A 14,568-nucleotide genomic window follows, 5' to 3' on the forward strand; every position below is an offset into this window, starting at 1 on the left:
ACGCTTTCTGAGCGTAAACAGGAACATGTACGTCATCAAGCGTCATCTGCACCATGGCGACGGGGACGCTGAGAGCTTTCGTGTGCAGTTTCTCGATCATATTCCTGATCAAATTAAACGCTTTTTCTTGCCAGCAGTTTTCTATATCTCTTCAACAGCCTTCGGATTGTGGTGCTGAAAGTTATTTTGATATTTCGAGCTTGTCTTGTGTGAAATGTGGGCCGAATCAAGTCAACAGCAAATCAGGTACGCGGGTCGCGCGCGCAGATTAGTTTGCTTTGTTTTGACCAACCTAACACAGAGTCATTTATCGATGTATCGTCATTTCTGTTGTTGATATAACTAGTAAGATTCATACGAGTAAGCGTCTTGTCAGTGAATCAACTGCACGCGATATAATATATAATACATTATAAAAACGTTTGCTGCACATAACACCACAATAAACAAATAAAGATTAAAATATAGAGGTTTATTTGTTATTATTCACCATACTTGTTTTATAACATGCTTAATTTTAAAGCAGCTTGTACGATTATGTGTATTTCTGCCATATAGGACTGATATGTGAGTGTCAGACTGGTTTCAAGGTGCTGGTCAGCAATGGGGCGTCCATCACGTGCCAGCAGTGTCCTGATGCCAATCAGGTACTGTATTGGGTTGAATTTGTATTGATATTATTATTGTATTAAGAATACTAATACTATTTTACAATAATATGATTACAGGGGGTTACTCAGGATGGGTATGGATGTATCAGTTGTCCTGGAAGTGTAGGGGTGAATGGCAAGTGCCAGTGTCCTGAGGGAAGCGTGCTGGGTAGGTTAACGGTGCACAGTTTTAGGTAAAAGGTGCAGCATTGTTTTATAATTTCATGGTATCTAATTGTATTTGTCAGTGGAGAGAGATGGGAATGGGAATCCATTAAATGAAGCACGATGTGAAGCATGTAGTGCAACAGAGCCTGCTTTTTCGGCCCCAGATACAACAGGCAAAAGGTAAAGCTGCTATTCCTATCCATGGCACTGGGTTTTCATGTTGATCTTCATGCATAAAAAGTGATTAATTTTGTTTGGACATGTGTATGCTTAGGTGTGTGAGATGTGAGGACTCATTCATCAACTCATCTCAGTCGTGTATTTGCGGGACATCAAACGTACTGGTGAGAATTTGGTGCATTTGTTTAAATTTATGTATAGCCTATGTTTATGCGATGCATTTAGAGTGATGAAAATTGAGAAAGTTATGCTTTTATCACACAGGCAGGAGGGATGTGCTTCCCTTCAAACAGTTTGCCTACCTCTGTTGCTTCAAATGTCATCTTTGGCCAACTGGTAAGAGTCCAAAGTTAACATTATGAATAGTGTTTGTGTACTGTTGTTAATGTGCTGGGGTTCATTGTTTTAAATTGTAATGCGTGTTTGTGTTACACAGACCCTCTCTCTCCCATCAGCATGGTTTTCAAGCTTCATGTATTCTTCAGCAGCTGCCTGTTTGGTAAGTTTCTACACAAACATGCATTTTCTATTCCTTTATTTCAATTACTTCTGTTTTATTTGTTCATTGCAAACAGCTGAAAGTCTGTAAATTTTGCCAACAAACCTGATTTGCAATGCGGGTTGAATAACTTTGATTACATCTTCATATCCTCCAGCCCTAAAACTTGTACAGTTTTTGTTAGTGTTTAAAAAAAAACACGAAAAAACATCCAATCATGCAGAATATAAGATGGTAGCCTAAATATTTAATTGATGAGTTGTCAATACAATATAACAATACAATATATAGGGTATGATTTTACCCCCAAATTCAACATATTTACACAAAATGATAACTGCAAATCCACATTTCACTGCCTGGAGTCCAGTTGTTTCTGTAAATTGTAGCGATCCATTTGCTTCTCTTTTCTGTAACTTTCGGCACAAAATTCCTAGTCTGTAAAAATATACCTCAGATTTCTTGTCAAATATATTTGTTTTTCACATCATTCACGCTGAAAACCAACTCTGCCACTCAGTAGGCGTAACCGCAGACACTCCGGCCGACGATTAGCCTACTTCACATGCATACCCTCTGTTATGACCTTTTACAAAGTCTTGATTTTGTTTTTGGGGTCTACTAGAATAGATTTTCATGCTTGAATGTTGGGGGGGAAAAAAACATTATTTTTCACATATTTTATATTGTTGCAGTGCCTCCTTCCAGTCTGTCTGTAACACTCTGTTTAGTTCCCATCTCAATGAAGCCCCTCCTTCCGAAAAGTGCAATGTGCTGCTCTGATTGCTCAGCTGGATCAGTGTGTTGTGTTGACCAAATGTCACACCCCTTACCATAACCGCGAGTTTCAACACACTGCTAATGCAACTCAACCAGGGCTCATCTCTTTTTTTTCCGTATGCCTTAGGTGGGAATTATTTAAATGAGGAATATTGTGACGTGTATGTTCCTGTAAGAAAACTGAAAACTCCAATCCTGGCTTTTCAGAGAGTTCATAGTACAGTGCTTACTTATATAGAGAATAGCTCCCTTTGAAGTGGACTTTGTGCTCTGTAACATTGCAGACCTTTTTCATGCTCAAACAACAAAATTACACAATAAAGAAAGATGAAAATGTAAAAAAGCATAATAGTTCCTCTTAAAATGTTTATATGCCTTACTTCTGAACATAAGTTTTGTTTACTTTGTTCTGTAGTTGTTCTCTAACAGGACAGCATGTCAGTCTCTGGGCAACATGTGTGTGATGAACATGCACTCCTCCAGCACCATCAACAATGATGCCTGTGGCCTCTACAACACAATCTACAGAGCAACAGCTGCTCAGGGCAGCAGCCAGGACATCTCCTACTGGTAATACATATACAGTTATTGTATTGTACTTTACTATTCACTACTATCGGACCATTTTAAATTATATATATATATATATAATGTCCTAGAGAGCTGAGAATCCCAGAGAATCTCCCTGTTTAACAAAAAATATACATCATTTATACTGTTAGCATACAACATAAAACAAGATAATTCTGTCCCACTGAGTCGTACACATTTATTAACTTGCTATATTTATTAACTTGTGACTGTAGGAGGACAAACCTGCCTTGGCTATACTATGGAGAACAGCTTGGGTTGGCATTACGAGTTCTACAGAATGAACCACTTCCTGTTGGATTTAGCTTTAAAGGGGCACAAAAGGTAAGCACTGTGGACATCTAAACATATTGTAAACATAAACTTACATTTTCACAAATAATCTTCCCACTTTCAGAACACTAACATTGAGCTGCGAGCTGCTGTTTACTCAGTGCGTGGGGAGTTTATAAGATGGGAGAGCGTCGGTGGAGGAAACCTGCAGGTAGGGCAGGCAAGACCATTTTCTGGGGTCGGGTTTACGAAACATTTTTAAGAATAAAATTATTCTTAATTTCTATTTTGTTTTTTTGTTTTTTTACTTAAGAAGTTAGAAAGCCTGTCATTTTCTTCTTAAGAAAAAAAAATCTTAAAATGATAGTTCACCCTAAAATGAAAATTAAGTCAGAAATTTCTCGCCCTGAATAGAGACCAGCATCAAGCTTTTTTAAAAAGATGCAAAAGTCAACTTTATTAATATAGCGATACTTTTTACAATGACCCATCACTTGCTTCTTTCCTGAATGAATCAGCCATTTGAACAAATCGGTTGAATGAATGACTACCTCAACTCACTTATTAAGACAGTGACTTGCTACCCACCTACTGGCGGTTTTAGTTTCATATTTAAAATACCCTTTATTTAAAAAGTTCAAATCTCATAGCATTATTTATGCAATTGTAAATGCTGTGTAAATATATTAATGCCATTTCTGATGGCGCTTCTGTGTCACCTCTGCACTACAAAGATGGGTTTTGTTGATAATGATTTAATTTGACTGGTAGGTAACAGCCCTATACTGTTATTATTCTAATAGAATTTAATGTGAATGTTAGTATTTGACATAAAAGGTGATGGATACATCTAACACGTTTAGAAAAATGTCCTTATATAGGTAAAAATGCCCCTGGAAACCAATTTAAGGTGGCAAATATTGCCCCTTAATAAAAATGTTAATTTCTGTCACTGCTGTGAACTGACCACCGCATAGAATGAATAATATGAATATCTTTGTGAGTCAGGTGTCAACAACAGGCCTAAACCAGCCATGGTACCAGCACAAAAACACATTATAATCAACAAAACTTTGGAAATATCGCAATATAATTTCAATATTGCACACCCCTAATGTACAGTATTCATTTTTATTTCTTCAGGTCTTAAAAAGACTTAAATTTGCCTTTAAAAAGTCTGCAGCAACCCTGATAACAGAAATATGAGAAATCTTACAGGGAGGCAAAAGAAGCCTGAGAATAGGCCCAATCGCCACACAGCAATTACCCTGTGGAGTGAATGATACCCCAGACAGGAAGCAAATGGCCTTTATACCATTTTAAAAGTCTTCGGCAGGCTTCTTTTGCCTGCCTTCCACAGATAAGAGACCCATGCTTACGTAAGTTTTTGTTTATCACTTAGTTATCCCTTAAGACCACCACCAAAAGTCAGTACTAGGGTCAAAGGTCATGTCCCATATGTTCCTAAAGTGTCAGACCCAGCCACCTCCCCAGATACCCATACATGCATACATCCTGTTCACAAACATATATGTTCTCAAGAGGGGCACACGGCATTAGAACAACACCAGGGTGAACTATCCCTTTTGAGAAAATATTTGAGAATTTCTTAATAGTTTTTCAAAAAATGCACTAAATTCATAATTTAAAGTCTGCATACATGAAATGAAAGTTGCGATAGTCTTTTCTTCTATATCGTGATATATATCTGAGTGAAAGATTGTCCCGCAGTATTTATTATATTTATTATAAATATTATTTATTTATAATAAATACTGCAATATTCCATGAAAATAATATATTTTGATTTCAAGATCTTTCTTACTAACTCCTTAGAATTTCTCTGTATAAGATGTTCATGAACCTGGCCCCTCTTTGTGAAAGCTTATAACAAAACAACTGGAATTGAAAAGTATTGTGAGATACAGAGTTGCTTCATTTATCCTCTATAGCTCTGTCCAGACACCCTTACCAGTCAACAGTCCGCCTTCACGTTTGGGACAGCCTACAAGCAGAGTGTGAGTCTCAATTATCTTCTGTGTCATCCATGGATGTTTCTCATTTCTTATTTATGCATCCTCGTTTGCTTCCTTTTCTTGCAACTAAGCTGAAATGTTTAAACTGCAAGGATAAAACATAAATTAAAATTATTGTGACATGGTAAAGGGGGAGGAGAAATTGTATGTGCGTCAGGCTTTTGACAAGAAAGACCTCCGCATAAGATACACCTGTGCGTTCTCGCTTAATAGCTCCTCTGGAAGCTTCCTCGCTCCTCATTAAGAAATTAAGAAGTATCAATTCGAGTATTGAGAAGCACTCCACATGTGTCCTGCCATATTGTATTTAGCAATTTGTTCTACTTTATTGTATTTATGCATGTTTTTATTTTCAGCTGAATGTGTGGATGTGTGTTAATGGGTTTTTTCTATCCTTAGTGTGTGCTTTCTGTGTCAGAGCTCTTGCTTGGTTATCCAGAGCCTGTGTTCTATGACGTGTTCCTCGTCATTCAGAAGGCACAGGAAGACAAGCGTCTTCTTGCAGTGCCTCTCCTAAATGTCAACCAGCAGTTTAATGGCCAGTTCACTAATCAGGGTACAACATACAAACACATTGTTTGATCAAACACTATCATATGTGCAGACCTTACTGCTTTATCACCATGCTGACTTCTCCTGTGTCAGGATCTAACATGAATAACTGGTACCTGACCCGGAGGCTGATGCTTGTGGACACGTTGAGTGGAAGGGAAAACTCTTTGAGTTCTTCACCCAGAGCCATACGTGTGGCCTCTAATATTAAGATCGGGTAAATACTACGCACTCCCAAACACATAAATCGCACATTAGGGCTTTTCACAGTCATTCTAAAACCCAGGTAAATGGTATCCTGGGTTATCTTGCTTCACATTTAACATTACTCATAATTTACCCGGTGTTAACAATCAATCCTGGATATAAACTGATGTTTCACAAATTACAATCCTAAACCCTGGGTTAACGTCATTTTTCGCATATTTGCGGTGTCATTGTTACTGATTAAACGAACGCAGCAAACAATATTTTTACATAAAGGCTCTAGCATTGTGCATCCGCATATTGCACATTGCCGACTGTACTATAATTTTTCTGAATGGACTTTTCGGACACAAAAAGTAAGAATGAAAAGGTCTCTTCTTAACTTTTGCTGACATGTTTTCCATCGCTGTTTTACATTCTATCAAACACTGAAACTACTGTTTATAATATACAACGCACAGTGTTTCCGTGACTGTCCAAAGCACATGAATATAAGGCATGTGATTGGTTGTTGGTTGCTCAGCATCTAGTCGTAACGTTCTAACGCCACACCGTTTCACACTGTACATGTATGCCCCGCAATTCGGGGTTAGGAGCAGGGTTTCACAGTCCTGGGTAAAAAGTGGTGCTAACCACACTTTTGAAACGTTTCTTTATCCTGGCTTAGAACGACTATAACCTGGGCTTAAGCACAGTGTGAAAGCCCTATAGTTCGAGATCTCACTAAGCTTGATGTCCTGCACTGAACAGATTTCAACTGGTGCCGAATACACAGAAGGGACTGGTCTACCCCCCTCTGATGACCGTGGCCTACTCAGATATACTCGTCACTGACCCCAGCACACAGACTGTTACTGTAAGTCTACTGCATGCCTTTATATGTAATCCATTTGGCCAGGGGTTTTCAAACTGGGGACCATTGAAATTTTCTTAAAACATAAGAAAATATAATAAATAGTAATAGTCAAGTCACCTTTATTTAAATAGAGCTTTATACAATACAGATTGTTTCAAAGCAGCAGTGCATTTCCACTGTTCAGCTGAAGCCAGTTCAGTGTTGATTCAGTTCCGTTGTAAAGATCATCAATTATTGAAGTTAATTTAATCTGTAAAGTAGTTCTGCAAAAACTATGTCATCGTCTAGTTCAGTTCAGTTTTCATTCAACAGGATCAGTACAGTCAGATCAATAATATTGTTGAATATTAATGTGTTTTTTTATAGTAAATACATTGACTAAATTTGACATTATTATTACCATTGTGCTTTCTTAACGCAGGTCTGAAATCATGCGAGTAATCACTAATTATTTTATTCTGTTGACAGACAAGATACAAAACACAGTAAAAACTTAATATTTTACAAATTTTTAACTGTTATATGACCAGCCAGACAGGTTCATTTCTGGGTTTTTTTGTATGTACAGGTGTCATTCTCTCTTGAGTATACAATGGACCAGGATGAAGCTCGGATCAAAACTGATGTGAGTATGAACAGGCACTGAAATTCAGTCTTCTGTTTTATGTTGGTCAGGATGTTCTGGTGTATGTTGTAATGCTGTTTGTTTATTTATGTGTGGATTCATATCCAGATTGCTCTTGGTGTGCTGGGAGGGGTGGCTGTTGTCCACTCTTTATTGAAGACCGCAAGCTGGAAAAGAAGAATTGCATCTCCTCTCATTGACCTACAGGTAAGGACTCCCATTCAGACGCGATAATAGACACAATGTTAAACGTATTCATAATAATGTCCCTTTCTATTTCAGACAATTGTGAAGTTTCTGGTGTTCTATGCTGGTGACCTAGCAAATGTTTTCTTCATCATCACTGTTGGAACAGGCCTCTACTGGCTCATATTCTTTAAGGTTTGCATTTGTCATGTCTGTGGGTGGTGCTGTCTAGTCTATTATGAGTATGATTAAGCCTTAATTTAATCTTTTTTTCCTTTTTATTTATTTTTCTGTTCCTCTCAATATTTTCCAGACATTGGAGGCAAGTCTGTCACTTTTTCTGTTGTTAACGTAGTCTCAGCCACTTCTCAAATATCAGTTTAGTGTCTTTGTTTTGTTCTGTGATTTTCTTCCACTGTTCTATCAAATTAGTTTTTTTTTTTCTAGGATGTTCTGTTTACATAATCATTCTTTTTTTGATGGAGCTCTTTAGGTCTAAAGGCCTGTTCACATCAAGACAGTTGTGCAATTTTGTGTTTCTGACAACCGCTTGTCATGTATAAGGAAGTCAAACAGAATTTACATGTTTTTAAACAGCCATTCAGAAATATGTATTCACTATAGTGTATTCATTATTATCGCTTCGCAAACTGTTCGTGAGCACCACCAATCGTAGTTTAACTGCAGTGTCTCTGGGCATGTGACCAAAAGCATATTTTATTGGTTGGCCAGTAAATTGAAAGCCCAATGCTTACATTTAAAAGTGTAATCCACCTTCTTTTTTTTTTTAAATGTAATCCTTCCGTCACCTGTGCGCAATGAATCTTGGGATAGTTTGGGCCGCAAAAGATCAATTCGTTGTATCCTTTGTGGCCCAGGTGTTGGGGAATTTAGTGTTAAGACCCGAGGAGCACCTTTCTGAAACCTAAAATGACAAAATGGGACACCCTACAGTCTCGTGGACTTAACGGACACGCGCACGCGGCAGCCATTAAAAAGTCCACAAGACCGAATGTGCATATGAAGTGTGCCATTTGGGACTGGGCCATAGTGATGTCCGTTTCATGAGCGAATCTTTTGAGCAATTCTTTTTAATCAACTGGTTCACAAATAACATCAAATGGTTCATTTGTGAATTCGACTGATCCAGAAGATTAAACTTGCAGCAAGTGAGTCAAGTGAACAATAAACACTTGATGATTTGGTGTTGGTCCGATACGTTTTGTGGTCTGCACCGACTCGTGTATGACTCGTGTAGGGACGCTTCAGATTCTAGAGAGCATTTGATTGGACAGAAAATCTAATGAGAAGCTGAAGTGCAGAGTGATGTCATCAAAATCACTGATCGATATTGGCGAGAGACTGTTAGTTTTGAAAGCTTATATCTTCAAAATGCGAATTTTGTCATTGTTTTGGAGCACACTAGCTTATAGGTTACCTCAAGGCTAACATATTCATACTAAAAGTAAAAAAAAACTTACATTTTGATTTCATGAGGACTTTAAGTCTCATAAGCTTGAAGAAGTCATTCAAATAGTTTAATATTTAGAAGGATAAATATTGATTAACACTTGATTACAAACCACTCAAAATGATATATATTGAAGGGGCAGTGGATTTAAGAATTCATCTCTTCACAGGAATCAAAGCACACATTTCAAGGCTGCATTTGAGGGAGCCTTCGAAAAGCAGCGTTCACACTTGGCTTTGAGCAGGCATTATTTCTACTGACACTGCAGCAGTCGTAATATGACATCACACTGTACAGTGTCTTTTTTTCAAAAATAATTCAACATATAATACATCCAAAATGTAAAAATACACAGTCTACTCCACTTTACTGCAACACTGTAATCCTGCAGATTTTAAATTTTGCATTCTTTTAATTCAACTAAGAGGTCACGCCATGATGTATCAATCTTCTAATGGTTTCACCAAACTTGAATTTTGGACCGTAGCGAAATTCACATGAGCTTGAATTTCTTGAATCTCCAGCATTCACATGCGTTACACGTATGAATGAAAGTCAATGGAACGAAAAGTGCAGTGTGAGAAACCCTTAAAAGAATCTGCCGCTTTGATCGCTTGCGAATGTTTGCGTTGGTCAGAACAGATGCATTAACAGCCGTACATTCAAATGAAAATGTTTGTCGCACCAAATTTTTGCAACAAACTTTGTCTTGGTATGAACAGGCCTTAAGATAGAATTCAAGACATATAAAAACAAGGCTTTTTTTGTATATCTCCAGGCCCAGCTATTTGTGTCCGTGTTGCTGCCATTACCAGCTCAGGAGGAGCGTTTTGTTGTTTATGTTGGTTGTGCCTTTGCATTGAAGGTGAGTACAATTATGTACATCAACGTATACACTACAGTTTGCATAATTTAAGTAATACTGTCTTTTCTCTACTTTCCCTTTCTTCCCAGCTTAACCCAACACTTATTTTTGTTACAGACTGTACAATTTCTTCATAAGCTCTTTGTTCAGATATCTGTGGATATTTTCTTCATAGACTGGGAAAGACCTTGTGGTAAATCCAGGAAACACGCGGAGGGTAATTACATTGTTCCTCTAATGTGTTTTTCAAATACACGTTCCATATACCTATACAAACTCTACACTTTTAATCCATTTTTTTAAATAACTGTTCTATATGAATGTGCTCAGCGTCCGGCGAAGCAAAAAGTCAAGCATCTCCTGTCAGTATCTGGAGAACATATTTTGTGGCCAATGAGTGGAATGAGATTCAGACTGTTCGCAAGATCAACCCCACTTTTCAAGTCATCGCTGTGCTCTTTTTTCTGGAGGTGAGTCCAACAGCACGCAACATCTCTGATCTAAAGTTTGCCTAAAAATCGTATTCTCAAACTGGCCACTCAGATTATGCCACTTTGTTAAGGATTGTGTTAACAAATAATGAATATTGTGCTTGCAGGTGGTGGGCTTTTCAAATTTGGCTCTAAGAGACCCGTCGTCCAACCTGCGTCGAGCTCCTGAGGCATACACACCTTCATACAGTCTCATACTCCGCTACGGTGTGGCTTCTGCTATGTGGCTCTGCATTGGCTTAATGCAGGTAAAAAAACATATATACTCAAGGACAAGCAGTCTGCCTCTTTGTGTGCGTCACCTGGGCTATTTCACACATTACTTTTTGTATCATATTACTTTAGATGATATTCTTCACAGTATTCCATGAGCGCTTTGTTGAAGACAAGATTCGCCAGTTTGTAGATTTGTGCTCAATCAGCAATGTAAGTATTAGGCAAAACTATCTTCTTTGCAGTTGAACAGATAGGTAAAACTTTTTGGTTTAATGTTGCTTTTTTTCTTTGAATGTATGTATATGTGTCTGTTAGATCTCAGTGCTGCTGCTGTCTCATCGATGTTTTGGCTACTACATCCATGGACGTTCTGTTTATGGTCATGCTGACACTAACATGGATGAAATGAATACAAACCTGAAGAGAGAGGGGGTAAGACGGATTTTGAGTCTTATGTTTTAAATAGAAGTATGAATGGGAGACTTATTTTATTTGTATGTGTTTTAGGAGAATCTGTGTGGCCAAAGGGGACTTTTGCCAAACTCTGACACTCAGACATTTCAGATTTCAATAACCAACCGCCTGCGAACTCAATATGACCGGATAATTGAGCCAATCAATAGGGTATAAACACAACTGCATACACTTATATATATATACTTGTATATTTACTTTGATTACTTATATACTTTTATTTACTTACATTTTACTATTTATGAATCATTTTTACTTTTGAAGACATTCAATTTATGCAATTGGCAGATGCTTTTATCCAAAGCTACTTAAGCCCTATTCAGACAGGACTAGTTTTCTAAACGACTGAGTTACAATTCTTATCACTCTTATCACTATTGCATGTACTGATACGGACGGGACTAACATCTCCGTGTTCCCAGAGTGTGTGTTTTCTAGACGTGGGCATTACAGAAGGTCATGTGCTGTGCGTGTGTCATCACATATGACGTATATGTCTTTTAATTTATTATTTGTTAATATAATTTTAATTTATTATAAAAAACCCTATTTAAGTAAACTTCACGAGTTTATTGCAGTGGCTGTTTATAGTATGAATGAATGAATGAATGAGGCATTTATATAGCGTTTTCATATGTACTACTGTACACCCAAAGCGCTTTACAATCATATCAGGGGTTCTCTCCTCAACCAGCACCAGTGTGCAGCATCCACTTGGATGATGCGACGGCAGCCACAGTACAACGGCGCCAGTGCGCTCACCACACACCAGCTATAGTTGGAGAGGAGAGAGAGTGATAGAGCCAATTCAGTGGATGGGGATTATTAGGAGGCCATGATTGGCAGGGGCCAATGGGTGGAATGTGGCCAGGACACCGGGGTAACACCCCTACTCTTTTACGAGAAGTGCCATGGGATTTTTAATGACCACAGAGAGTCAGGGCCTCGGTTTAACGTCTCATCCGAAGGACGGTGCTCTTTTGACGGTATAGTGTCCCCGTCACTATACTGGGGCGTTAGGACCCACACAGACCACAGGGTGAGCACCCCCTGCTGGCCTCACTAACACCTCTTCCAGCAGCAACCTGGTTTTCTCAGGAGGTCTCCCATCCAGGTACTAACCAGGCTCAGCCCTGCTTAGCTTCAGTGGGCAAACAGTCTTGGGCTACACGGTGATATGGCTGCTGGCAGACGTGGGCATTAGCGGACGTGAAGGTAGTAAACCTACATACGTGAGCAGAGAAATCTAGAAAAGTATGTTACTCTTACCTGACACTAATATTTAAATGGGCAGTCTTCGCATATTCCGCGATTTGGCTCTATTTATTGATTGTATGTGTTATTTTTTCATCTGATACCATCCATATTGAAACTTAATGAAAGCATGCCGAAGATTGGTGCACTAACGATAGCTTGGGTTGGTCAAAAAACACATGAGGAGAAGTGGTAGGATAATATAATATCAGCAATCACAGACATATTAAAATCACAAAGTACGTCTGTGAGAAATGAATTTCTATAACGACCCCCTGGAACACTGGTCCCGTCCGAATAGGGCTTTACATTGCATTGAAAGTATACATGCTATCAGTTCCTGTATTCCCTGGGAATCAAACCCAAGACATTGCCGTTGTTAGCGCTAAGCTCTACAGTTTGAGCTACTAAGTATACTCACACACAAATCTCTCTCGGTAAGGGTGGCTAACAATGTCTCTACCACTACAGAGAAATGGTCCCTCAAGGTTGGTGGATGCTTCAGCCAATCCATGTGAGCAGAGCACAAAAGCGTACCATACAATGAACCGATTCCTGGGCTCTGTCATCGATCACGTGAGGATTGTATTTCATCGATACTTGTGATTTTCCTGTAGTATATTGTGGTTTGTTGGTGTTTTGATTTGCTCATTCAGAATGCTGTATTCTCAGGCACACCGTGAGATGGATTACATCGTGAAAGATAAGCTGCTGTTTGAGAGATTCATCGGTATGGAGTTTATAGAGCCACTGGATAAAAGCATCTTTTATAATGGTAAAAACGCAGCTCCCCCTTACATTACATTTTCCACCACAATTCTACCTTACACCTACATCATTACTTCAGATTGAATTATTCTGATTGGCTAAGAAATAGATAAACATAGTAAATTTTCACACATGGACTGATAGCCAGTCGCACATCTCCATAGTCTGTACGGCTAACACCCGGACCCTGAGTTAGGTATGGGTGGCCCTTCGAGGTCATGAGAATGTGTGTCTAGGCGCCAGCATATCGGAAAAAAATAAGTCTGTAACAAAGAATACTAGCGCACATACACAGATACAGAGCTTATTCAAGGTTGGAGTTAGTTGAGCTCTTATCTAAACAGGGAACTTTCCCAAAACATTCAGATAACATGTTCTTTCTCTCAGTGAGAGGTTCGTTCAGACAATATTCCATTACTATTCTCTAGTATTTGAGTATCGAAAAGTTTAATTTAATGCTTTAATTAAGAAGTGGTCATGTATATGACAGGTGAAGTAACCCCAGTGACATCGGCTGTCTCGGTCAGCTAGAAGAGTAGATATATGTTTTAACACATGTTGGGTGCCTCTCTCAAAAACATGGAGAGAGCACGTTCCATGAAACGGACTTATAATTATATAACTAAATCTCATAAGCTTAAAGAAGTCAGTCAAATAATTTAATATGTAAAAGCAAAAATATTGATTAATACCTTGATTGTAATCACTCATTGACGCAAGAGTGGATTTCCAGAACCCACTCCCTTCACAGTAATTAGTGTTCTGAGTGAATATCTTTGTGTTTATCTTCCTTCAGATGATTCTCACTCATTCGCTGATGTCCTCTTTTATGGTAATGAGGCTGTGCTGTTGATTTTTGACACTCTCTTTTTCTGTGTGGTGGATCTGGGCAGTCAGAACTTCATTCTCGCAGCTGTGTTAACATACCTCCAGCAACTGGTTAGTATATGTGGATATGTTAATAGGCTGGTTGGTTTCATTTGATGGTTTTGAGGTGATGATTAAAATGAAGCTTTAATATGCTCTCCTTTAGGTCTTCAGATTAATCCGAAATGGAATGGGCCGCAGGAACCTAGTCAGCAAAACTCTGGTTGACAAAAGATTTCTCATCTAGTTCCTCTGCTTTTTCTATCTGCTTTCTGTTATTGTAATGGTGATTGTGTTTTGTGCCATGGCAGCCTTCAGGTTTCCTCTACAGACTTGTGTATTTTTTTTGCATTATATTTTTTTTTTGTACTTTCAAAAAGCCAAGACATTTGGGGGTTTGATGTATCAATGTTTTATATTTAAATATTTTTGATCAATTAAATCATTACTTGGTTTTACATATGGTGGCCTTCCTGAGTAAATCTGAGACATAATAGATTGCTTCAAGTTTTTGTAGCTCAGCACACAGTCTGAAGTTCTTCACAGAGCACACAAGGCA

At 38.4% G+C, this 14,568-nt stretch overlaps 1 protein-coding gene across 1 annotated transcript; it reads left to right on the forward strand.

The window, feature by feature from the left end:
* Positions 1–23: 23 nt before the first annotated feature.
* Positions 24–14,349, forward strand: tmem67 (transmembrane protein 67). Its single transcript, XM_056249466.1, has 28 exons — positions 24–246; positions 559–647; positions 729–819; positions 899–998; positions 1,093–1,162; positions 1,263–1,334; positions 1,435–1,497; positions 2,693–2,847; positions 3,084–3,192; positions 3,266–3,352; positions 5,094–5,159; positions 5,577–5,733; positions 5,823–5,946; positions 6,687–6,792; positions 7,361–7,417; positions 7,526–7,624; positions 7,700–7,798; positions 9,853–9,939; positions 10,057–10,156; positions 10,270–10,409; positions 10,538–10,678; positions 10,776–10,856; positions 10,962–11,078; positions 11,154–11,270; positions 12,846–12,950; positions 13,047–13,149; positions 13,939–14,081; positions 14,176–14,349. Exons 1-28 carry the CDS (start codon positions 54–56, stop codon positions 14,254–14,256), a joined length of 2,952 nt encoding a protein of 983 aa, XP_056105441.1. The 5' UTR covers positions 24–53; the 3' UTR covers positions 14,257–14,349.
* Positions 14,350–14,568: the final 219 nt, after the last annotated feature.

The sequence above is a fragment of the Rhinichthys klamathensis genome, unplaced genomic scaffold (assembly GCF_029890125.1).
Source record: "Rhinichthys klamathensis goyatoka isolate OS25496 unplaced genomic scaffold, OSU_Roscu_1.1 h1tg000060l_1, whole genome shotgun sequence".
Taxonomy (NCBI): Eukaryota; Metazoa; Chordata; class Actinopteri; order Cypriniformes; family Leuciscidae; genus Rhinichthys; species Rhinichthys klamathensis.